Here is a 23640-nt window from a genome sequence, read left to right on the forward strand (position 1 = left end):
AAGCATTTATTGTTTGAGCAACTCTGGTAAGAGCTTGTATTCTCACTCAAGTCTTGTATACTCTGACAATTTATAAAAGTATTGTAAATTTTAGAAGTCTTACAGACCTTCTAAAGATATGTCTTAGCAGCAGATGCTAATGTAATGATCATTGACAGACTTCTATATCTTTTATATATTATAGTTATTAGAATGACATACAATGTATTGTCAGACCACATCTAGTTTTGTGATGCTAAGCATACATTTTATAGCCCAAAAGTGGGTCCTACCACTCCTTGAACCACTATTTTCCCACGGTATTTGTTACCCCTCCTTAGAGCCATTCTCCTCATCCCTACCAATATTTTCAATATTAAATATATAGTATTGATACTTATGATTATAATTATAATTAAAATAATGTATGTTGTATAGTATTAATCAATAGTTTACTGAACTTGAGAGTTGTTACCAATATTACATGTTGGATCACGTGACCTAATTTGTGATGTTGGCAATGATTGTTATTACAATTTGGACACTGCTGATTTTTTATCTTATGTTCCACTTGTTATTTTCACATAAAAGTTTGCACAGTAATAGTTAGCACTAGTACTTATATTACAGAATTTTTTAAATGATACATTTCTCAATATTTGGGTAATAATAAATTCATAAAATTTTCAAAAAGGTGCAATTCTTAACACTTTTTGCAGTTTTTCGTGTATATCTCTATCAATAATGCATAATTTTTTTTCATAATTTTTTGGCACTAATATTATACTATTTCCAGTCTTAACACATTTTTTTTACTATGAAAAAAGGTGTTGTGGCTGTAAAATGACAGGGGTGGTTCAAGGAGTAGTGATGGTTCAAGGACTGGTGGATGACAGTATATCAGAATTATCAGAATTATCTTTTACCATGCTGGAGTTGCTGACTCAATCCTCTGCTTTGTGATGTACCCACTGAATACTCCTTCCTTATGTTGTCTATTTTGTCTGGGTAAGGGCAAACTGATTTGAGTGCTACACACGTAGTCCAGCATTGTTTTTATTGTTCTTTCGTTTACTACGAGGTGGCGGTCGGATTGGTGCAAGGGAGAGGGTAATGTGAGATAAAGTATAGTATTAGATGTCTAGTTAAGTATACACAGGAAGCTAGCCCTGAAATGCAACACCTGCTTTGGATGTTTCTGCCAGTCCACCGCCTGCATAGCCCGTACCTAGTGAATGAAAGTGCATGGATGTATATATTAGCAAATGGTATTCTAGAGGAAGGGAGAAACGCGAGGGACAGGGAAGTGAATTCGTACCTTCGCGTTTCATCTCAACAATCTTATCTTTTGGTGTAGGAGAGTCGCATACGACACATTGTGCGGCTGGCCGTACGAGCGTGTCTGTGCATGTCTTACAAACGACATGGGAGCAGGACGTCATGACTGTTCCATGGAACAGAGACGAAGTTAGAGGTTGTATTGAGGAATGATGCTAGTAGAATGAGACGACGCACGGAACATGATGGTACTATTCGAAAATCCTTTCTTGCATGACGGACAGATTGCGTCGTGTCGGTCTGCGGGATTCCGAACGTCGGGTGGAAGTTCTTTGGGGTAGGTAAAAGTTACGGGTACGAGGGATTTCAATCTTCAAATATAGTCAGCCACGATCAATCCTATCAGTTTTACCTCTCGATCACTTGAACAAGAATCTACTCACGAAATCTCATGTGCCTCCTGCCCACCCCTACATGATGACACAACTTTCACTTCTTTCAAGTCCTTCGGTACAGAACCCCGTCCGGAGCTATACGTGGGTGTGAGCGAGGGCAACCAGAAATCAGGTAATTTAGCTTTGAGAGCTTCAGCTTGTTCGCGTTTGATGCGTTCGAGGGCGGCTACCTCTGCTTCGGTGGCAAGGGTCTCGATTTGGACGGGATCGAAGAGGGTGGAGGCTTTGCGTTTTGTGCCACGCGCTATGCGGAGTTTCATTTCAATTACAATGTAAGGTTAATGAGGTAGGCAGAGAAGTAGACGTAGACGTACGCTCGGAAGACTCGTCATGTTTCCCGTTTTCCTTGCCCGCCTCCTTCGAACCCTCCTCCTTCTCCTTACTCTTCTCTTTACCAGTCCCATTCACAGAAATTGCCGCTCCCGCAGCAATACCCAAGCCCAGACCAAGCTGCCCTCGCTCAAATTCCTGTAGGACTCGAGCACGCGCTTCAGCCTTGACGCGTGTACGCTCTTCCTCTGCTTCTTTCTTGAGTGCATCGAGGCGTGCTTTCTGGCGTTTGATGTCTTTCTTCTGCGTTACTGTGTTCGTTACCGGTTAATGCGGTAGTCAGAGAATGAGAATGGAGAGAAGATAGGAAGGAGGCGCACACAGATCCGAGTAAACACACTCCTTGCAAAACAGATGTCCTTCTGAACAAGCGACGGCATCGCGGGCTTTTTGTAGACATAGAGCACACGCATCGTAAGGACGCATCGACTCGTTCCCGAGACGTTGCTGATTTGAGTTTCCAACAAAGTATCGTGTTCACATTAGCATCGTTCCGTTCAGACACCCCATAATTCTGATATTCTGGAGCGATGATGAGTTGTTTGAGAAACACGTACGCGTTTAGTGCCATAGTCGAGCTTCTTATATTCATGATAGGAGAATACGGAGGACGAAGTGTTGTTTTTGCTGTGTTTTGTCATTATGGATTGGAATGGTGCGGGTAAAGTGTACAATGCAATTCATCGAGACGCGTTCTGATGTGACGATGATGATCTCACGTTCTCTCTCCCATCTCCGTCCTCAATCACTCAACCATATCTCTTTCACATTTACTTGTCAAATTAGAACTCTTCATCGTACAACATCTAAAGCTCATAATAATATGTCTGCACCTAACCCGCTTCCCTCATACATCTACAAAATCCTCCCAAACACTCCAACCTACCAAGGCACACCACAACCCATCCCTTCATCCTGGGTCTTCCCCAAACCCCAGCTCGACCTCACGAGCGGATACGTCCATCTCTCTCCCCGTAACCAGCTTCCCACCACGCTCAATCGATTCTTCAACTCTGACGCGGATAAAACGGACCAGTTGCTGAAGGTAGATTACAAGAAGCTGAGCACCTGGAAGAAGGTCAATTGGGAGAGGACAAGCAGTGGGGACGTATTCCCGCACTTGTATGCCGATTTGGAGGGAGAGTATGTTGTTGGATTGAAAGTTATTGAGAGAGAAAATGAAGAAAAGGGAGGTTGGGAGGGCACACTGGGGAAGCTAGAGGAGGAGGGATGGTTGGAGGATTGATAAGAGAGGTCTGCAGTTTTGTAAATAATCCTTTTTTATAGCTACTGATAGAGATATTCTCCACAGATTCAAATAGTTCTCAGATACTATGACTTACATCTGCATTCAAAGCAACAATAAGACAAAGAAGCAGTCCTGTACAGTAAATATTACGTTCATTTAGTAATGAAGAAAGTGATCGGGGAGCATGAGGTATCGCAGAGTACAAAGCATATACGCAGTCTTTTTACAGAACCAGAGGTCTGATTATGCAGTCTTCGAAAATTATATCGCACCTCCACATCTGGGACAAAGCAGCCCTTCATCCTTCACAACCCATTCCAATACCTCGTCTTCCTTGCTCTTCCTCCCTCCACTCCCATCTGATTCATCATCACATTCATACTTAGGCAGATCCAGCTGGTCAAACCAGTCTTCGGGTAATGGCTTTCCCTGGTGCACAATTCTTGCAACTAGTTTCCGAGCGCGTGAAACAAACGCGACGTTCCCAGTGACGCATCCTCTATCCTCTGGCAAACCAGTATCATTCCCTCGTGCCATTGGCGACCGTGCGAGGGCGAGTAACGTGGAAGGGACGAGGTTATACCTTGTGAATATTATCCGAGAACGCTTTTTCCCAGAAGGCGGAGTCTGCGAAACAGACGCATTGAAGGCTAAACCAGGAGAAGAGTCAACATTACTATTGACATCTATGACCCAGTTGGCTGGCACAGCGTTTAGACTATCCCCCAATGTCGCGCCGGGAAGCGTGCGTTCGAATTGGAGTGCGCGGGGAACGATAGTATTCGTCGTCGTCGTCTTCTCTTCTAATCCTGGTGACTCTGATTCACTGGTTTGAGTTGGCTCCCGCTTTCGTTTGCCTGGGGTCTCGGGAGGTACGTCAAGACTGGTATCAGACTTTAGTTCCTGCCTGTATACCCAGCCATTGTTCCGAAGGCATGGGGCGTGAAATGCCACATTGCATTTTTTGCGAGGACAGAAGTGTATAGCGGGTGCCTCGTCTGGATTGTATGGGACTCCGCAAAAACAACTCGCAATGATCTTTGGCTAAAAATGGATTTATTAAATTAAATTAAGTTGAAGTTCCTTCAGGTAGGAAGTAGCAAGTCTCACAAGGATTCGATTCTTGATGTGATCATACGAATAACGAGTGTAAAAGGTCTCATCTGTGATATTAGGCGGCTCAGGATCTCCTTCATTGAATTGAACAACCTTTGCTAGATCTATTTGGGAAGGATGGAATGTAAATGTTAAGGTGTGGGGGATACCATGAACTCAGAAGCCTATGATAAATAACATGAGGCTTACTTACATTGGAAACAACTCGAGTGAACAAAATCACTCGAATTGGAGGGAAATCGCTCCATGCTTCCAAACTGAGTTAGATCACTTTGCAAGAGAATAATATAGGAAGGTATAGTCAGGTTGATGTGGATTCGGGTATAAATATATATATATATATTCGAGTATAAGAAGCTCTGAACTTACAGAGTACCGTTCGCTTCGGCAATATCAACTGCAGACCATAGCCATTGGACGTCTGCCCATACCTACGGAGCACGTCATGAATAACCCATTACCATTATAGCTTCAGAGCTCGAATCCATACCTCTGAGGGATCATACCCTTTAGAACGTATCTGCCGTATCTTTCCTACCCAGTGTTCGTGCAGAGGCAGAGGATACTTCGGTGAGACTCCATATGGGATGACGAGTCCACTGAATAATGCAGGGGTAAAGGGGGCGAAGTCAGAATTGGTTCGACTGACCTATTCCAAATCGCGGATTCAAGAAATCCGTTCCAAAGTAGATGAACGAGTAAAAATAGTGTGTTCAAGAGTAACTTACTATTCACCGACAGAGAAAGTCACTGGTTCACCATTTTCATCCGTCACTAGTACCCGATATTGCATCTATTCAGCGCCTTACTCAACACTACATTGGAACATGACGAAGTACGTACCAACAAACGAACGATATGTTCTCCACCTCGCGTACTCCTTTGCGTCTGGTCGTATATCGATCTCTCCGTCAGACTGTACCGTATGTTTGATCTTGTGGCGTTTAACTGGAAGTGTAAGGCGAGCTATTCTCTTCCGCTTCCCTGTCATCTTACGTCCTTCGATCTGTTCGTTGCTTCGTATGTTTCTGAGTGGCGTGCAGTTCACAATAGGCTAGAAGTACACTCTAGAAGGAGACAGGGATTATATGCAGCTGCCAGACTGATTCAATGATGCACCATGTTGTCAGGGGTCACCCGATTTGTTTTGATACAGATGTAGAGGAGGGCGTAAATGGCAAATACCGAAGAAGAGTATTTACTGAAATAGTAAAGCAAACGTGAGAAATTACCTCAATAGGCAAGCGTTTGTTTGACGATCACGTTGCGGAAGCAAGTCGAGATGAGATCGAATTCGATGTGAGGTAAAAAAGCAAAACAATAGGACAGCTGAGATATAAAATACAAAAATAGTACCATCTAGCGTGTACAAGTCTCAATATCCTCGAGCAAAGCACTTGTCGAACCAAAAAGAAGAACAGTGTGAAAGATTACCCCATAAGATCCTTTTCTCCCCTTCCCAGGCATCCTAGATTGCACTTTTACAGATTGGACACAAAAGCAAATCCTTATCCTTCACAGCCCACTTCACAGATTCCCCATCCATATCAATCATGGAATCTTCGTCGTCATCCTTGTCCTCCTGCCCAGGAATCTCGAGTAGTGAACGCCATTTCCTCGGCAGCCGTCTGCCATCCTCAATAACTTCGCGAACAAGCTTGCGTGCGCGGGTGACGACGGCGAGATTACCCGTAACGCAACTCCATTCGTATGGTAAATCTGTACCAATACCCCTAACCATCGGCGATCGAGCAATTGTAAGGAGTGATAATGGCAAATTTTGATGTTTGTCTACTTCTAGAGGAACTGCATTTGGGCTACGGCTTCGTATTCGCTTGTAGTTTGGTTGGTTTGAAGACGATACGAGTGTCCTCGAACTCGAAGCATTAGAGACGGGTGGTTTAACCCTTGCTCCCTCCTCTTCTGAAGAATCATAGATTGCTCCTTCAAATTGCAGCTCCCTCCACGGCTTGAGAGAACGGAGGTCTTTCCTCGGTTTCTCAACGTAACTTGCGGCTCGAAGACAATCGGCGTGAAAAGCTTTGCAGCATCCCTTCCGTGGACAGAAATGCATTATTGGCGACTCGTTCGGGTTGTAACCTTCATTGCAGAAACAACTGGCAGTAAGGACTGGCTAGAAAGCAGATAAAAGCTTCAGTTTTCATTACTGTTACATTCAGACTGGAACAGCATCACCTTAAGCTCGTAAGAGTAGATATCGAATGTATAGCGATAGTAGAAAGTCTCATCACTGATAGCTGGAGGCTCTGTATCTGACTCAACATAAGGAGCAACATGAGTTAGACCTGCGGTTGATGAAGATCTTTAGTATACTCATCACTACATGAGCAGTGCAAGGACGGACTCGCAAAACACGACGTGTGCACGAAATCGAAATGATTTGACAGGACTCGCTCCAACTTGCCGAACGACTCTGATGGGCTGGCCAAGAAGAAGTTCAGTTATGCTATGACACTTCATTTGAGTTAGGCTCACTTACACTTTTATGTATTCGTTAACGTCCTGGATGGACATCATCCATTGAACACTAGCCCAAACCTGCAATGTAGCTGGTAAGCAACCAGTTCTTAACGTTACTTGTCCTTAATAAAAAAGAATCACGTCGAAAGGATCATTATTACGACCCCGGATTTCTTTGATCCTGCCTACCCAATAGTCTCGCAATAGGGGTGGATTTTCTGGGTCGGCTCCCTCTGGAAGGATGAGGGAGCTACGTTCAAGCTTGTTTAATATTTTAAACAGGAAGAGGACATTGGGCTGTAATCAAACGCACTAGGTTTGAATAGGGAATCGGTGTTCATTTCCTTCAGCATCCTTTACTGTGGATCAATATTAGACGTAGTACGGTTTTTCGGGTGGAGGAGAGGAGTCCCTACCAATAAAGCTATGGTACTGAGTCATACTTTCCCATTCCTTGCTAGTAGGTGCCGATGGTTCGCCCCCTATGAACTGCGGATTTGGTACTTGTTTAGTTTTCCTCGGAAGAGACCTAGCCCTTTTCCGCTTCGGCATCCTCGAAGTAGAAGATGAAGCATTACTTTTTGCTGGAGGTCGAGAGTAACTGGAAGCCTTTTTCTTCCTGAACATGCCGCTCAATATTCTGGCATTTTTTCTAACCAGCTCCGGATAATATGAGCGTTGATGATTGAAAGTAATAAAAGTAGTGAACCCGCGGATCGAAATTCGTCTGAGTTAGAAATCGTGAGAACTAACTGACATATCCGTAAGTCTGCGTGGACGCGCTGCGCGTGAGGCCCTATGCCGCCATCCAGCTTTCTCTCGTTCACCTATCTCAAACATCTCAGTGCAATGCTCATCTATTTCACGTCTAGAGTTATCAGGCAAGCAGCTGAATATGTAGATCCTGCAACATGTAAACTGATTAAAGGAAACCTGCAATGAAATACATAGCTCGACAGCTGCGTTTCTATATCCTGGTTACGCGTCCTTCAAGTGTCTATCTCAGCGTCCGGCTTCGGAGGCTGAGCTGGAGAGATGGTTAATGTACTGGAGCGTACTTGGTGTCATCGTTGGGGTTGAGTATGTTGCTGAGTGGCTGATCTCATGGTATGCTTAGCTCCCCGCTCGCTTTGAATGAATCATCAGCCCGGTTTTGTTATCCGGCTTCGTCTCATTTCACTCCTCTATTGTCATCTCTACTTTGTCATGTGTATTCAGATAGCTCACTGATGAATTTGTTAGGCTTCCACTCTACTACCCACTGAAGACAATATTCTTGCTTTACCTCTCGCTTCCTCAAACCCAAGGTTCCTCCTATCTCTACGTCAACTACCTTCAGCCTTTCCTGCATACCCACGAAGCGGACATCGACGCAACTCTTGCGCGAGTCAAAGCACGCGTCTATACCTACTTGCAGGAGAAGTTTCGACTTCTGTGGAGCGCTCTTCTCGGTTCGCTCGGGCAGAGCGCAGCCCAACCAGGGGCGGAGGCAGCTGCGGAATCGTTCCCTCCTCCCACGGTCGCAGACCCTGTTTCGGGACCGACGCAGCTGCTGGGTGGATTATGGCGTAGCTACGGTCCTTCCATCGTTGCGTCAGGCGCGTCATTGTTTACGATGGCTAGTGCAGCGGCTGCTGCTCAGCAACGGTTCCGTCCTGCAGATCCTAGTCCTCCGAGAGGTCAAGGGCAGGGAAGGAGTGTTTCGCAGGCACTAGCAGAGAGGCGAAGACAGCTCGAGGCAGAGCTTGCGTCGCTCCCTCCCACTGACGAGTTGCAAAACTCATCCGGTTCCGAATCAGAATCACCCGTCAAGGTCATGGCAGACAGGCCTGGCTCCAGTTCTTACCTTCCAACTTCTGGAACCTCTGAAGTTGATCTGCGCTCGAGGAACGGACAGTACGAAGAAGTCGAGGTACCGAGCGACGTTGAAGGCTATGACGTCGGGCCATCGCAATCAGCTGTACCGCCGAGTGTAAATAGGCAGACGAGCTGGTTCGGATGGGGAGGCTCTCCGGCCGTGCCGGATGAGAAAGATGATTGAGACGGACAAAACTAGACTTCTGAGAATCGACATTCCCTTGCATGGTCTGTTATTTGCCAACCTTCTTCCCCGCCTCGTGTGAATCATCTAGTTGTATAGCTTTTTAGGTATTTATCTACTTTGGTCTCGGACACCCGTTGACTTATTGTACGACTAGGCAGCCTCAAGATTGTGTATATTGACGAATTGGTGATGAATAACGAAGTAATTTGATTGTTGCATTTGCTTAATTACTTGGCGTGGATGTATTCTGATGGACATTTGGCAAACGTTTGTTCCTTAGGCACCAAAGGCACTTTCAAATTGCTTGCGCCGCGACGACATATGAAGGACCACGCAAGCATCCCCTGATGTGATCATCTCTTTCCGAACTTCGGGCTGCATCTGAGTGACTTGGATCACCGAGAGAATTAATCCCTGTAGTCTTTATGGCTTTTGCTTCTCTGGACTCGGTAGATGACACGGCGCTGCTTCCTCCTATGTCTTGACAAGTGACGAGCTGAACTTCGTTATCTCGTGGGAGTTGAAGCAGGTTTCAAGACTATCAAATATTATCTTCAAGGGTAGTACCAACCGCGATTGATAATGTTTTGACATATCGACTGTCCGCAACTCCCCATGAGAACGCCTCCAAAGTGCGATCTTGATATTGTCATAGCTATGACTGTCATTTGACTTGATCAGATGTCCGACAATAACCGAAGTCTTTCTTCTGAAATTCATGTTTTCAACGTTTTCCTGGAAAGAAGCTATAGCTCCGAGTGCAAGACAAATGCTCAGGACATGCAATTGTATTGCTGCCGATCGCGGACAACATGTGACTTGCCGACATATCTTTATTCTGACTTTGCGCTCTCACATTCCATCGTCAAGGCACTCGCTTTCTCGTGTGATATTCCTTGTTCGGTATCATAACAAAGCTGGATCAGCCTTCTCCATGCTGGAAGTAATTTGACGTGGCGACTGGCGACTGGTGATTGCGTCCTCATCTCAACTCTACGGAACTAAAGCGGGCAATTTGGGCTTCCCTTAGTATATGATTTCTCTCAGCGCCGGAGCGACCATATGTTGTCCGGGAAGCGTCTCGTCAGTGAGCCGCGTGGTAGCAGCGTATTATTGGGTTCTTCCATGGTGCTGCGCTGTGCTCGCTTGATGGATGTGTGTTTCGGTACCTCGATGAGATGCGGGATTCGTGTTGGAACTAGAGCATGCCGTTTCGCCGAGGAGTCATCATCGTAAGCATCAACTATGCGCTGTGACGAGGATAGGGGTATGACTATTTAAAGAGAGAGACTTGGAGCGAGAATTTTCCAGGTTGCTTTACACGACCTCTGTGTAGTGCGGCTACTCTGCTTGTTCATTATGAAGTTCTTTGTCTCTTCGTCTGTGCTCGCCTTGGCTTCCAGTGCTGTTGCACGGACTTTCACTGTTACAAATGCGTGCCCGTTTACTATTTGGTGCGTTTCCGTTTCGCTTCTTTGCATCACCTTACCTGATTCCGCTACTGCATTACAGGCCCGCTGTACGTATTGCGAGAGTTTATTCCTGTATCTATCCTCATTAGTTTCCTACAGTTGTTTACAGACCTGAACGTCGCGCCCAACGTCCCCGACCAGCCAACAGGGTACGTCTGCGGCCTCTTCTGCATGTGTCGCATTTCCCTTACAATACGTCATATTTCTATTTTTAGATGGGAAGCACCAGCATTCTCCTCCGTGAGCTTTACCGTCCCAGACAACTGGAAGGCAGGTCGTATTTGGGGTAGAAGGAACTGCGACTTCAGTGTGAACCCTGGACCGAACTCATGTGCAACGGGTGGATGTAATGGTGGATTGCTTTGTGATCCCCATACCGGCACGGTAAGGGCTGATCAATTTACGTGTTTGATATCTAGATTGTCGTATACTAATCGTATTGGGTTTGATATGATAGGGTGTCCCGCCTGTTACCGTTGCGGAGTGGACATTACAAGGCGATGGGAATCAGGATTTCTACGATGGTTTGTTCATTTCCTTGATGTGCATGCTTTCGTCTCAATAATCTTTGTTCTAGTCTCGCTTGTCGATGGATACGACTTGCCCATGAGCATTACAAACAATGTTGGATGTAGTGTAGCAAGCTGTGGAGTCGACCTCGGCCCGAACTGTGGGTAGCTTCCGTTTGACTAGTTCCATATAATGGAACTGATTTGTTCCTGTAGGTCCTGCTCCATTGCAGGGTCCGTTCGACTCGACTGGTTTCCCCCTTGGCTGCAAGAGTGCATGCTTCGCAAACCTCGATGGAGACCCTCGTATGTACCCTCTCTCACAATAGTCCAGTTCCTGATTTATATCTAATTCAATTATACAGAGGACTCGGCGAACTGTTGCACAGGTTCGCACAACACGCCAGCAACATGCCCACCCTCTGGTGTACAGTTCTACTCCTACTTCAAGGATAACTGTCCAGATGCCTATGCCTATGCATTTGATGAGAGTAGTGGAACGGCGCTCTGGACGTGTGACTCGGGCTTGAATGCGGATTACACGTTGACATTCTGCCCGTAAACACGTGAGGGGGAGAAATGTTAAAGTGCATATGGTTGTTTCGCATGTGTAAAATACTGTGATGGTTTCTATCTGTGTTTCCTTGTACACTCTGAAATGGTAATATGAGTTACTTGGCGGGAAGAAAATGTGCTGCTGGTTCGAACTGGAATATCCTGGTGCATGCGACTTCAGACGTGCAGCACGACACACCGTGCATTTTTATGCACGTTTTCTAAGTGTCTTCACTACTGGAAGGACTTTGGCTTCGGACTTTTTCGTTAAGAAGTGATGGCTAAATGTAGTATGCACTATTTATGAACTGATTGGGTGGCGATGACGCATGCAGTCGATCTCCGACGCACCCTCACCTACTTAATTATTTAAATTGGTCGAGCGCCATGAATACGTTACAGTAGAATATGCTATAATGCATAATTCTGTGAAGGGTCATTGTAAACAACAGATTGTGAGATTTATACATTGTGACATTGCACTTTGGCAGAGAATGACCAATTGGTTTTTGGGAAAGTACCACATTATTACTTTTATACATTATCACATATTTGACTATACACACATCTCTTTTTCCTTTCACTCGCACTATCTTCTCTCCATCCCTACGTCTATCTAATCGTAATATACAAGTCAGAAGGTTCTGCTGTTGTTGAAAATCAAGCCAGTAGTAGCTGTAGCACGTCCACATTAATCAAGATTCAGATCTACCAGTGTGTGCTACTCAGGGTACCTCCGAGTCCTGGCTACACGTCAACTACCTTTAACCCTTCCTGCAGACTCATGAAGAGGACATCGGCGTGACCCTTGCGTGAGCCAAAGCGCGCGTTTTATACCTACTTTCAGGAGAAGATTCGACTCCTGTAGAATACCCCCTCGGTTCACTTGTGCAGAACCAAGCCCAACCAAGGACAGACGCAACTGTGGAATCGTCCCCTCCCCCCACAGTTGCAGACCCTGTTTTGGGACTGACACAGCTGCTGGGTGGGCTATGCAGGAGCTACAGTCCTTCTATAGTTGTGTCAGGTACCTCCGAGTCATTGTTTACAATGACTAGTGCAGCGGTTGCTGCTCAGCAATGGTCCCTGCCTGTATACCCTAGCCTTCCAAGAAGTCAGGAGCGTTTCGCAGACACTATCAGGATGTCGAAGACAGCTCGAGGCAAAGCTTGCATCCCTCCCTCCCACTGAGAAGTTGCAGAACTCATCCGGTTCCGAATCAGACTCACCTGTCAAGGTTATGGCCGGCACGCCTGGTTCTAGTTCTTACCTCACAACTTCTGGAGCCTCTGAAGCTGATCTGCGCTCGAAGAACGGACAATGCGAAGAAGCCGGACTGCCGAGCGACGTAGAATGTTATGATGTCGGGCCGACGCAGCGGGCGGCTCAGTCAGGTGTATCACCAAATGCAAATATACGCACAAGCTAGTTTGGATGGGGAGGCTCTCCGGCCGTGCCAATGAGGATGATTGACAAAAGTTAAGAAAAAATAGTTTGCGAGAATCGATATTCCATTATCTCCATGGCCTACTATTTGCCTATCATTGTCCCTTCCTTGCGTGAATCACCTAGTTGTATAGCGTTTTAGATATTCATCTACCGTACTCTTGAACAATACTATTAACTCTGTTGTATGTATAGGCAGTCCAAGATTTGTGTGTTTTGAATAATTCACGAGAATGCGGACAGTGGAGTATCCTGACTGTACCATTCCTTTAGTTGCTTAGTATAAATATGTTCTTATGAGCGTTTATGTTTCAAGAGTAATAGATGTCGTACTTGCAAACGATGTTCCTTAGCTGCCAAGAGTTCTTCCGACTTGCATAGAATTCGGTGATATATGTCGGACCCTACAAAATTTCCTTAACGAGTTCATCCCTTCTCGAGCTTGGACTGTGCCAGAAGTGGCTTAGAGCGCCACGAGAAGAATCATATATCTGGGGTCTTGACTCTTGAGGCACTTGCTTCTCCGAATTCGGCACTTGCGAATGTGTCACGTGCACTACTGCTTCTACATCCTCTCAAGCAACGGTCTCAATTTTCTTCTCTTCTGCAGTCCGGAACAGACTTCAAGGCCATCCGAAAACACGTTCAAGACTATCACAGGTTACGATGGATAACGCTTTCATCTATTGACTGCTATGTCTACAACCCCTTTTAGGGATCTCTCTGACGTGCTAACGAGACAGTTTTGATGCCTTTGATCGTCATTTAACTCGATTAGATGTCAAACAACAAAAGGTGTCTTTCTTCTGAACTCATGTCTTCAATCTGGTCCCTGGGAAGCTGTAGGCTCGAGTGATAAAAACTCATAGCATACGAATGTACACATTACTGCCAATCACAGACAAAGGTCATATGTTGGCATACTTTTATTCTGACTCTACGTTCTCACAAACCACCGTCAAGCAGCCCATTTTCTCGAGTTCTAAATCTTTTTTGGCATAGTAACAGAGCTGTGTCAGCCTTCTCTGTGTTGGAACTAAAATGACAAGCCGACTCATGACTAGCGATTGTCTTCATCTCGACTCTACTGAACTAAAACAGTCAAGTTATGCTTCTGTTGATATATAATTTCCCTCAATGCCAAGCATTTATGTGCTATGCGCTAAGTGCCTCGTCATTGCGCCGCGTGGCGCAGGAGTATTCTTGGGTTCTTCCACATCATAGCACTGTGCTAGCTTGATGGATGTGTGTTTCGACACATCTCGAAGAAATGCGGAACTAGCGTTAGAATCAGATCATGAAGTTTTGCAGAAGGGTCATTATTGTAAGCATCGACTATGCACTGTGATGAACATGGGGGGTAGGACTATTTAAGGAGGGGGAGCTGAAGCGAAAATGACCAGGTTGTGTTACACGACTTCTGTATACTGCGACCAGTCGACTTCTGTACACTGTACACTGCTACTGCTCTGTTGTTCATCATGAAGCTCTTCATGTCCTCGTCTGTACTTGTCTTGGCTTCCAGTGCTGCTGCTCGGACTTTCACTGTTACAAATTCATGCCCGTTTACTATTTGGTATGTTTCAGTAGCACTATTCGTTGAAGCACATTACCTGACCCTGCGACTGGTTTATAGGCCGGCTGTATGTACTATGACGAGGAATTTCTGTATTCATGCTCATAAATCCTCTACAGTTGTTTACAGACCTGAATGTATCGCCCAACGTCCCCGACCAGCCAACAGGGTACGTTTGCGGCCTCATATGCACGCGTCCCGTTTCTTACAATACATCATATATATATTTTAGATGGGAAGCCCCAGCATTTTCCTCCGTGAGCTTCACTGTTCCGGACAACTGGAAGGCAGGTCGCATTTGGGGTAGAAGGAACTGCGACTTCAGTGTGAACCCTGGACCGAACTCTTGCGTAACGGGTGGATGTAATGGCGGATTGCTTTGTGACCCACATACTGGCACGGTAAGGGCTGATAATTTCACATGTATGATATCTAGATTGTCGTATATTGATCACGTTGGGTTTGATATGACAGGGTGTTCCGCCTGTTACCGTTGCAGAGTGGACATTACAAGGCGATGGGAATCAGGATTTCTACGATGGTTTGTTCATTTCCTTGATGTGCATGCTTTCGTCTCAATAATCTTTGTTCTAGTCTCGCTTGTCGATGGATATGACTTGCCCATGAGCATTACAAACAATGCTGGATGTGGTGTAGCAAGCTGTAGTGTCGACCTTGGCCCGAACTGTGGGTAGCTTCCGTTTGACTAGTTCCATATAATGGAACTGATTATTTCCTGTAGGCCCTGCTCCATTGCAGGGTCCGTTCGACTCGACTGGTTTCCCCCTTGGCTGCAAGAGCGCATGCTCCGCAAACCTCGACGGAAACCCTCGTACGTGTCCTCTCCCAAAATAGCACAGTTCCTGATTTATATCTAATTCAATCATACAGAGGACTCGGCGAACTGTTGCTCTGGTTCACACAGTACTGCAGAAACCTGTCCACCCTCGGGCGTACAGTTCTACTCCTACTTCAAGGATAACTGTCCGGATGCGTATGCTTACGCATTTGATGAGAGTAGCGGAACGGCTCTTTGGACGTGTGACTCGGGCTTGAATGCAGACTACACGTTGACGTTCTGCCCGTAAAGGATAGAAGGAGGGAGAAACGTTTACGTACATAGAGTGGTTCCACGTGGGCAAAATGCTCCGTCGGTTTGTTCTTGTGATTTCTTGTGTGTCTGAAATGGTAGTATGAATTACTTGGCGAGGAGAAGATGTGCATCTGACTCAGAATAGGATATCCTGCTGCATGCGACATTAGAGTGCAACGCAAAAGACGGTACAGTTTATGCACACTGCCTTCACTGCCTGGAAGGACATCAGCTTCGGATTCCTTCGTTGCGTTGAGAAGTTGTGGCTAAATGTGGAATGTGTGCTATTTATGAACTGAATGGGTGGCGATGACGCACGCGGTCGATCTCCGACGCACAGCCACCAAGCCAGCCTCATTCAACGTGCTTAAATTCGTCGAGCGTCATGAACACGCTAGACACATCTCTTTCTCTTTCACACCCATCATCCTTTCTCCCTCCCTACGACAATCTAATAGCAATATCCAAGTCAGAAGTTTCTGCTGCTGTTTGAGTATCAAGCCAGTGGCACGTCCAGATTAACCGAGGTTCAGATCTACCAGTGCGTGCCACTCAAGGGTCGATGTTCGGAAGTAAATTTCTCATTAAATTTTAGCCGATATGAACGGACTTGTCATCCTCTCTGCACTGGCAGCCAGTGCTAGTGCTAGGACTTTCACAGTGACCAATGCGTGTCCTTACACAATATGGTACGTGTGGCATTGATCCATATTCGTTTCGAAACCGAAATTCATGAGCCTAACAGGCCAGCTGTAAGTTTATCTCATCGTACTGATCCCTCGATACCATTTTTGAAAGGGACTGCAGATGTTTACCGATATGCGAATCTCCAAATCTGCGCCAAGTCAACCAACGGGGTTTGTAATTAGTGTTTGTCCATTTACCAAAGAGAATTCATTCCGTATGTCGTGCTTTAGGTGGCAAGCGGATCCGAATACCACTGTGTCCTTTACCGTTCCGGACGACTGGAAGGCGGGCCGGATTTGGGTGCGTCCGTTTCACCGCCATGAACTAATTGAGTTGTTAAATAATAGTGAATACTACAGGGAAGAAGCAATTGCAGCTTTTCCGTCAACCCTGGACCTACTTCATGTGCGACAGGTGGATGTAACGGAGGGCTGCTCTGTGATGCAACGACAGGCACCGTAAATAATCGATTATCTGCTTGAAAAGATTTATATTAATTTGCGATCAGGGTGTCCCTCCAGTATCAGTTGCTGAATGGACGTTACAAGGCGACCAGAACCAAGACTTTTATGACGGTGAGTTGATACTTATTCCTTTCTTATTTTTAAACTGATCTCGTTTTGTTTCGGCAGTATCATTGGTCGATGGGAGTAACATCCCAATGCGCATTGATAATACTGTCGGATGCCCAGTGGCAGATTGTCTCATAGACTTGAATCCCAACTGTAAGATTCTGCGAGATTGCGGTTTCTTTCAGATTGACTGACAATAGTTAAAATAGGTCCAGATCCACTGAAGGGACCACTTGATTCGAAGGGAGTTCCATTAGGCTGTAAAAGTGCTTGTTTCGCTAATCTCGACGGAAACCAAGGTGTGTTCCGATGTCTTTTCACACACTGCAATTCTTCTCACATTTTGTGTAGCGAACTCACCGAACTGCTGTTCCGGTCAATTTGATAAACCACAAACCTGTCCTAACTCCGGAGTTGCTTTCTATTCGTACTTTAAGGGTAATTGTCCGAATGCATATGCGTACGCTTTCGATGAGAGTAGTAAGACGGCGCTCTGGACGTGTGATTCAGGGAAGAAGGCAGATTATACCTTGACCTTTTGCCCGTAAGTGCTGCGTTTACATATTTTTTTATTCCTTGTGTGACCTATTTGACCAGATCGAATACAACGACCGCGATGCGTTCTACCAACTCTTCTATTTCGCACGCAACGGCGTCTTCATCCCCGTCGAAGAGTGTTGGCAATCCGACGATTGTCAATACGATGATACAACACGGTACAAGCTCCGTGATGGTACTAGTTGCGCTCTTTACTGGAGTAGTGTTGCTTCTTGCACCATGGACTTCCTGAGGACGGACGTCGTCAACTAAAAAGGAGGCACGTTACTAAAAATGGTACATGCATCGCCCGTCATTACTACGATTCACATCTTTCTTTTCTTCTCAGTCCAGACTATTCACTATTAAACGGTGGCATATGAGAATGCGAGCTGCCTGCATTACCTCAGTCTTGTACTATCTTATCCACATGCATGACAATCACGTACATGGACTCATACCTAGCCACTTTTCCGATAGAATGACTAAGTATTGTAAACAAATAGAATCTTGTATAATACGATTCCACCTATTTTTGACAACAACAACAAAGTGCAACCATTGAAACAAAGTTGTGCATAGAAAAAAAGGGGGAGTGCACTGGCGCAGATGAAGTAGTTGTGCTTCGCCAATATGACAAGTCGAATGCGTTAAAGGAACAATTGTTATTGACATACTTATGTAATCAATTCTGACGTCAAAATGTGTTGAGGGCGTCTCATCTCTCTCTGCCTGCACAAATTTGGGGGTAAATTTGGCCTCAAGCTATGAGTTTGCCTATCCTTAATTTACGTTCTCATCGTACACAGCTAGCTCTGGCCGCTTTAGCAAGCTCATTAGTAACAGCTGGATCTTTCGCTGCTTATAACAAATTATCCCGACGGAGGAGACGGAGACAACTTCAAGAAGACATCCAAGAAGCGTTGTCTCGAGAGGATGAACCGTCCGACATTGCAGATTCTCCAGAAATTCAAACACCACCGGATGCATCTATATCATCTCTGGTGCAAGAACGAATTGAACCCGTGAAGGACCGGATTTTGCGTGGCGAACAACCCGAAGAACTGTTCCGAGAACAGCTAGCACGATGTTATGCGTTATTCAAGGAGGAAAGTATGGAGCGAATTAGAAACGCGAAAGTGGTCGTTGTAGGATGCGGAGGTGTTGGGAGCTGGGCTGCAGTGATGCTTGTTAGATCGTACGTCTAGCGAATGAGTTCTTGGTGTTCGTACCTTCTCCCTGACGATAATTTTCGTTACTTTGTTTTTTTTTGTTTCGTCTGATGGACAGGGGCATATCCAATATACGCCTTGTTGATTTTGACCGTGTCACGATGTCATCACTGAATAGACATGCGACAGCGACGCTTGCTGACGTTGGGAGGTCGAAAGTCCAGGCTATGAAGAGCGCGTTAATGAGGATGTCTTTGAAGGTTGAGGTTGATACTAGGGAGGAGCTGTGGAGAAAAGAGGATGGTTCCATCTTGTTAGAAGGGGTGGACTGGGTGATAGGTATGCTCTTATAGTTGTGATAAGTAATTAGAAACTAACTTTCGTCTTCTTAGATGCGATAGACAATATTACAACAAAAGTAGACCTTCTCAAATACTGCCATGCTAACGGCATAAAAGTAGGCATCGAAACCAGATGGAATTTGAGACAACACTCATAACCTATTGTTAGGTCATCTCCTCAATGGGTGCAGGTTCCAAACTTGACCCGACCCGAATCCAAATCTCCGACATATCTTGTACGGCCGAAGATCCCCTCTCCCGTTCAGTGCGCGTCCAACTCCGCAAAGCCGGTGTCTCATCTGGCATTCCGGTAGTCTACTCTACCGAAAAGCCTATTGACGACATTAAGCTACTTCCACTTGCAGACGAGGAATTTGAAAAGGGGAATATACAAGAATTGACGCCGTTTGATGATTTCCGAGTTAGGATTTTACCCGTTTTCGGACCGCTTCCGTCGATCTTTGGCTTGAACGCTGCGGCATATGTGTTGTGTGAAATCGCAGGAAAGCCAATTGCGAACCCACTTTGGATCAAGAATCGGCATAAGACGTATGAGAAGCTCCTTCGCGAGTTGAAAGTACGAGAGGAGAAGATTACGGGTGAACAGATCAAGTATGTTTGTTAAATTCATATTCGCCATCGTTTACAACATGCTTATTCCGACGCTTCTTTCCTCAGTCGCCTACCTATTGACGAGACAGATGTTGCATATATCTATGAGGACCTCCATCGAGGCCGTTCTCTCATTCCTCCGCATCGTGTGCCAAACAAAGCTGCTCTCACACGCTGGGACCCATCCGAGCCGGTTACGGTGCAGAATTGTGTTGTACTAGACTTGCCAGAGCTGAAGAAGTACGATGAAGGAGTCAAGGAAAGGAAGAGGCCGGAGGAAATTTGGGGCGAGGACGTGCAAGCTTTGGTAGAGAGAAGGAGGAAGGAAGCGAGTGAATGGTGGGAGAAGGCGATGCAGTGAAGAGTCTATTCCTGTCTTCTTCGAGCCCGAGATATGTCGTGTACTGTATCGGTCTCATAGAAGCGCATTTGTGGTACATACTATTACTAAAAATTACTACTATTAGTACTAATTCTAGACTTTCTATGCTGTTGTTGTTTCGAAGTGAATATCACGTGATGTATGCGATGCAGGAGAGAAATGATATTACATAATATAAGTATACCCCCACAAAGATCGGGCATTGAGCTGGGCGTGTTGATGGGCGTTGACAACGCGGACGTTATTGCTTGCCTTGTCGTTGTCGCCGCCGCCGACGTCGAAGGCGCTGCATTGAGAATCCTTCTGTACGTCCCTCGTGCTGGTATTGCGGAGAAATAGAAGCACGGAATTGATTAGAAGTGACGGATAATCAGCCCAGCTCTGTTCTCTTCAACTTGATTTGGTCGTCGAGGCAGGACGTCCGAAAGGCTTGGCCTCGAGCAGATCCCGCTGTATCTGCCTGGCCTGGCGCCGGGCGTAAAGACAAGGTATGAATGACTACGCTACGGCCGCCAAGTTTCTCGCCGAGGATGGAATGCGAACGTTACCCATTGCGTGCAGATTAGGTGAGCTCCGTCTCCCGCTGTTCCCGTCATTCTCAGCTTGCTCATCTTGGTTCCTACTAGTGCCGCTTGATCAGTGGCTGGTCACACATGTAGATACATCCTGGAAGGTGTGCTGTCTTGACCAAACACCAGGCTCGGCTAAACTGTTCAACAGATCAAGGACATAAAGCAATGGATTTTGTCCAAGTGCAATCTATGGGAGGACACATCCGGCGCTCCTCAGCCTCCGCGATTTAGGCCCGCATCCCCGGTCACTTTCTCTGCTCCCTCAAGACGAAGCTCCCTTGACTCGGGATCGTGGGGAGGAACTGAAGAAGGTGCCGAAGACGACGATTGGGACGCATTCGCTGCTGTGGATTATAATGCTGAACTGCGTGCTTCGGAGTCAGGGCTTACTTTTGATACTGCAAAATCATCCCTAGCAAATGCAGCTTCCGAGCATACTGTTTCAACTACGTCTTTCTATACCCCGCCTCCGCCGACACAACGGACAAGTACCGAGCGCGACTTCGCAGCAATGAGCGCACAATATACTCTAGTCAGCTTTTCTAATGGCTTTATTTTAGAGGATGATGCGGACTTGTCGTGGTATAGACCGCGTCCGTTTGAATTAATCGAGGTGCACCGGGCGGGCGGCATTGTGTCACTTCCGCGCGTTGGAATCGCGTACGCGGAGCCGTACTTCGAATCGCCCGTGCGTGTCTCTGAGCGTCCACATGGAAAGCGCCCCACGCGCAGCTCTGAAGACCAACAGGCACATTCGGCAGAGTGGAAGGCGCGTTGGGCTATAGTCCGAGACGGCATCTTGCATTTATGCAAAGAGGCGCATTCGCCCCCAACGCATCGATTCCCGATCTCCGCTTTAAACACTCTTAGTAGCCCGGAACATTGTGGGCTAGTTGTTGGTGACAAGGCTTCAATGACTCGTGTCATTTGTGCAAAGTTTAATCGGGTTTCATTGTCTGGAAGCGGCGTAACTGGCGAGTCTGATGAAATGGCTTCGCCAGGTACTCAGCGGAAAAGAAAGCCTAAAACAAGTTCATGGGTTATTCTTGACTTGCAAACTCGTAGTTGTAGGTGTTGTTCGCGCATAGATGCAATCGCAGTGTACCTGATTTATCCTATTACAGCATATGAAAATTTACTTCGTGTTCTTCATCGCCTTGCGCCGCACCCACTTCCTTCGACTTTCTTGCCACCGAGAACACCAGCATCATCCCCGGTGATAGCGTCATCACCGCGGCAACGGACGTCCTCCTCTGATGCCCTCTCGTCTCCAATTTTAGAGCATGGTCTTGCTCCTCCTATATCTGCCTTCTTTGGTGTTCAATATCCAGAGTGGCGCCTCGCGCTTGTTCAGCGCTGCCGTGCGGCGGGCCGAGGTGCTATCGGTTCTGCTTTGGCATTAGCACAGGCAAATTGTCTTCTCGCAAGCAATGGTTATTGTGAAATGTATCATCCACTGCCTCGTGCCCCAAGCATATCAGAGGGCTTACGACGATGTGCCGAGCAGACTTCTATGGGATCTGAGGACGAAGGAGTAGGCAGGGAGTCAGACTCGTCTGGACCACACCCATGGAAGGCTGCGCTTTCGGAAGACGATGACGAGGAAGGGGATGACGACGTGGAAAGCGAAGTAGAATGGGAAGGCTGGATACGCGATTTAGCTCGGCGGCCAACTCGTCCCCCACCTTTGATATCGACAGTTTCCTCTGGGCATAAAAGTATCAGCCCAGGACGTTCGAGGGCTGTCTCACCGTCATCACCGTCATCTTCAGAAGCGGATTACGATTACGCGGAGAGCGGAGGTACAGCACGAGTGCGCACATTTTCGTACGCTCCTCCCCTTAGATCAACCTCATCTCATCGGGCGCGCTCCAACACCATATCTGCGGCTGGTACGGCACTCGGAGAGACATACACATACACGAGTACGACGACTACTACGATTACGACATACGTTGACCGGGTCCCTGACTTACTTGCCCCTTCGCCTTCGTCGGCGGCTACCTGGACACATCACTCATATGAAGGACCTGTACAACCTCTACCTTCTCCTACATCATCCCCTCGCAACACACCTCGGGCACGACGTGTGCGTGCCCCGAGCGGTTCTGCAACAGGAGGGACACAATACGGCTTAACTCCGCCGCAGAGTATTTCGGGTCCGGGTTCTCGCGCTGCATCGGTCTCAGGATCTGAGCTCAGTACCAGCGTGGGAGACGTTGGGAGTGGGAGTGGAAGAAACGGAGGTATTGGTGGAGTGAAACGTATCGTGCGGGGCGTGAGCATCCGGAATGCTTTCAGTACGGAACGATTTGTACGCGGACTTGAAGATGCTTTGGATTTCGTGGATGGAAGATAGATATGTTGCTATGCACGGTTAATCTCTTTTTTACGCTACTGGCTGCCGGTCCCTGCTTCATGCTTTTTCTTTAGCCTATCACCGATTGCTTTTATGCATCACCCAGTATCTGATATCTGCATCCACATTCAAATACTATTCACTGCTACTGTGTCAAACGGGATCTCACTCCGGCATTTACGGGTTTTGTTTGCTATAGGAACACCCCGCTTTTCATTATTGTGGCCATCGCCCATATCATCGCTGTATTTGGCTTATTCTATTTTCGCTGACTGTCTTGTTTTGGTTCACTAGATTAATTTGTTATACCTAACTCGGGCCTTTCGTCCTAATCCAACCAGGAACTTCTGCGTATCTTGGTCATCGAGATGCATTTGTTACAAAGCTGTGTCGACGTTACTTTGAAAGGCTTGGACTTGTTTTATTGTTTCGCGGCGTAGTCCCGGTCGATTTTATGATGCTAGATGCGGATCTTTAAGGCGTCTCTCTTTGTTGTCAGGCATACCACGGTGAGAGACGGTGGTTCATGTTTGATCTTAAAGCGGTGGTTATTTCAAATTCCGCCATGATTGACGCCTGGTTTCTTCAAACTACTTGCGCATGCGTCATCACCCCTTCCTGTGCTCAACTTGACAACATTATACTGAGTCTTCAGCCACTGAAAGCAAAATACTGTTCTATTAAAATAATCCGGTGGAGACTTTCAGCGCAGCTTGTCGTATCTGGAGGTGCTGACATCGACGCTGCGATTTCGGAGCCATCGAGGCGAAATCAAGTCAAGTAACGGCATCCTTCAAAACGCTTGAAACGAAATTGCTTTGAC

The 23640-nt window shown here is 46.5% G+C and overlaps 11 protein-coding genes across 11 annotated transcripts; 8 read left to right on the forward strand and 3 right to left on the reverse strand.

The window, feature by feature from the left end:
• Positions 1-1104: 1104 nt before the first annotated feature.
• On the reverse strand, positions 1105-2683 carry FOMMEDRAFT_141151 (uncharacterized protein; the record flags this gene model as incomplete). The annotated part of the gene is made up of 7 exons (XM_007267288.1): positions 1105-1207; positions 1298-1423; positions 1495-1628; positions 1701-1956; positions 2027-2293; positions 2363-2489; positions 2600-2683. 7 exons carry the CDS (start codon positions 2681-2683, stop codon positions 1143-1145), a joined length of 1059 nt encoding a protein of 352 aa, XP_007267350.1. The 3' UTR covers positions 1105-1142.
• Positions 2684-2773: 90 nt separating this feature from the next.
• Positions 2774-3467, forward strand: FOMMEDRAFT_20699 (uncharacterized protein). The gene is made up of 2 exons (XM_007267289.1): positions 2774-3296; positions 3355-3467. The coding sequence occupies exon 1, from the start codon at positions 2866-2868 to the stop codon at positions 3286-3288; it is 423 nt and encodes a 140-aa protein (XP_007267351.1). The 5' UTR covers positions 2774-2865; the 3' UTR covers positions 3289-3296; positions 3355-3467.
• An 85-nt stretch (positions 3468-3552) lies between these two features.
• FOMMEDRAFT_168520 (uncharacterized protein) lies at positions 3553-7515 on the reverse strand (the record flags this gene model as incomplete). The annotated part of the gene is made up of 14 exons (XM_007267290.1): positions 3553-4335; positions 4402-4511; positions 4601-4677; positions 4777-4838; positions 4898-5006; positions 5136-5181; positions 5251-5435; positions 5934-6541; positions 6604-6713; positions 6773-6849; positions 6908-6966; positions 7030-7138; positions 7202-7247; positions 7305-7515. The coding sequence occupies 14 exons, from the start codon at positions 7513-7515 to the stop codon at positions 3553-3555; spliced, it is 2592 nt and encodes an 863-aa protein (XP_007267352.1).
• A 213-nt stretch (positions 7516-7728) lies between these two features.
• FOMMEDRAFT_20700 (uncharacterized protein) lies at positions 7729-9113 on the forward strand. Its single transcript, XM_007267291.1, has 3 exons — positions 7729-7769; positions 7840-7995; positions 8131-9113. Exons 1-3 carry the CDS (start codon positions 7738-7740, stop codon positions 8927-8929), a joined length of 987 nt encoding a protein of 328 aa, XP_007267353.1. The 5' UTR covers positions 7729-7737; the 3' UTR covers positions 8930-9113.
• A 146-nt stretch (positions 9114-9259) lies between these two features.
• Positions 9260-9732, reverse strand: FOMMEDRAFT_141154 (uncharacterized protein). The gene has a single exon (XM_007267292.1). It carries the CDS (start codon positions 9650-9652, stop codon positions 9407-9409), a length of 246 nt encoding a protein of 81 aa, XP_007267354.1. The 5' UTR covers positions 9653-9732; the 3' UTR covers positions 9260-9406.
• Positions 9733-10269: 537 nt separating this feature from the next.
• Positions 10270-11583, forward strand: FOMMEDRAFT_147100 (thaumatin-like protein). The gene is made up of 8 exons (XM_007267293.1): positions 10270-10386; positions 10445-10451; positions 10504-10553; positions 10620-10788; positions 10862-10928; positions 10982-11074; positions 11130-11219; positions 11279-11583. The coding sequence occupies exons 1-8, from the start codon at positions 10292-10294 to the stop codon at positions 11473-11475; spliced, it is 768 nt and encodes a 255-aa protein (XP_007267355.1). The 5' UTR covers positions 10270-10291; the 3' UTR covers positions 11476-11583.
• A 935-nt stretch (positions 11584-12518) lies between these two features.
• On the forward strand, positions 12519-12897 carry FOMMEDRAFT_157080 (uncharacterized protein; the record flags this gene model as incomplete). Its single annotated transcript, XM_007267294.1, has 2 exons — positions 12519-12560; positions 12625-12897. 2 exons carry the CDS (start codon positions 12519-12521, stop codon positions 12895-12897), a joined length of 315 nt encoding a protein of 104 aa, XP_007267356.1.
• A 1498-nt stretch (positions 12898-14395) lies between these two features.
• On the forward strand, positions 14396-15578 carry FOMMEDRAFT_157081 (thaumatin-like protein; the record flags this gene model as incomplete). The annotated part of the gene is made up of 8 exons (XM_007267295.1): positions 14396-14490; positions 14551-14557; positions 14610-14659; positions 14723-14891; positions 14965-15031; positions 15085-15177; positions 15233-15322; positions 15382-15578. 8 exons carry the CDS (start codon positions 14396-14398, stop codon positions 15576-15578), a joined length of 768 nt encoding a protein of 255 aa, XP_007267357.1.
• A 605-nt stretch (positions 15579-16183) lies between these two features.
• Positions 16184-17632, forward strand: FOMMEDRAFT_157082 (Osmotin, thaumatin-like protein; the record flags this gene model as incomplete). Its single annotated transcript, XM_007267296.1, has 10 exons — positions 16184-16272; positions 16329-16335; positions 16382-16440; positions 16501-16570; positions 16630-16728; positions 16779-16845; positions 16903-16995; positions 17052-17141; positions 17194-17386; positions 17440-17632. The coding sequence occupies 10 exons, from the start codon at positions 16184-16186 to the stop codon at positions 17630-17632; spliced, it is 960 nt and encodes a 319-aa protein (XP_007267358.1).
• Positions 17633-18127: 495 nt separating this feature from the next.
• On the forward strand, positions 18128-19865 carry FOMMEDRAFT_108991 (ubiquitin-protein ligase molybdopterin-converting factor; the record flags this gene model as incomplete). Its single annotated transcript, XM_007267297.1, has 5 exons — positions 18128-18577; positions 18670-18890; positions 18944-19008; positions 19062-19504; positions 19571-19865. Exons 1-5 carry the CDS (start codon positions 18147-18149, stop codon positions 19863-19865), a joined length of 1455 nt encoding a protein of 484 aa, XP_007267359.1. The 5' UTR covers positions 18128-18146.
• Positions 19866-20376: 511 nt separating this feature from the next.
• Positions 20377-22817, forward strand: FOMMEDRAFT_134581 (uncharacterized protein; the record flags this gene model as incomplete). Its single annotated transcript, XM_007267298.1, has 4 exons — positions 20377-20452; positions 20513-20559; positions 20607-21525; positions 21583-22817. The coding sequence occupies 4 exons, from the start codon at positions 20377-20379 to the stop codon at positions 22815-22817; spliced, it is 2277 nt and encodes a 758-aa protein (XP_007267360.1).
• Positions 22818-23640: the final 823 nt, after the last annotated feature.

The sequence above is a fragment of the Fomitiporia mediterranea genome, assembly GCF_000271605.1.
Source record: "Fomitiporia mediterranea MF3/22 unplaced genomic scaffold FOMMEscaffold_7, whole genome shotgun sequence".
Taxonomy (NCBI): Eukaryota; Fungi; Basidiomycota; class Agaricomycetes; order Hymenochaetales; family Hymenochaetaceae; genus Fomitiporia; species Fomitiporia mediterranea.

Bases quoted from the DNA above. Each gene is read 5' to 3' on its own strand.
- FOMMEDRAFT_20699 (XM_007267289.1), top strand. From the start codon at position 2,866: ATGTCTGCACCTAACCCGCTTCCCTCATACATCTACAAAATCCTCCCA.
- FOMMEDRAFT_141154 (XM_007267292.1), bottom strand. From the start codon at position 9,652: ATGAATTTCAGAAGAAAGACTTCGGTTATTGTCGGACATCTGATCAAG.
- FOMMEDRAFT_147100 (XM_007267293.1), top strand. From the start codon at position 10,292: ATGAAGTTCTTTGTCTCTTCGTCTGTGCTCGCCTTGGCTTCCAGTGCT. The intron at 11,075-11,129 runs GTGGGTAGCTTC...TTGTTCCTGTAG, and splicing joins AGTCGACCTCGGCCCGAACT to GTCCTGCTCCATTGCAGGGT. The intron at 11,220-11,278 runs GTATGTACCCTC...TCAATTATACAG, and splicing joins AAACCTCGATGGAGACCCTC to AGGACTCGGCGAACTGTTGC.
- FOMMEDRAFT_20700 (XM_007267291.1), top strand. From the start codon at position 7,738: ATGCTCATCTATTTCACGTCTAGAGTTATCAG. The intron at 7,770-7,839 runs GCAAGCAGCTGA...TGAAATACATAG, and splicing joins TTCACGTCTAGAGTTATCAG to CTCGACAGCTGCGTTTCTAT. The intron at 7,996-8,130 runs GTATGCTTAGCT...TGAATTTGTTAG, and splicing joins GCTGAGTGGCTGATCTCATG to GCTTCCACTCTACTACCCAC.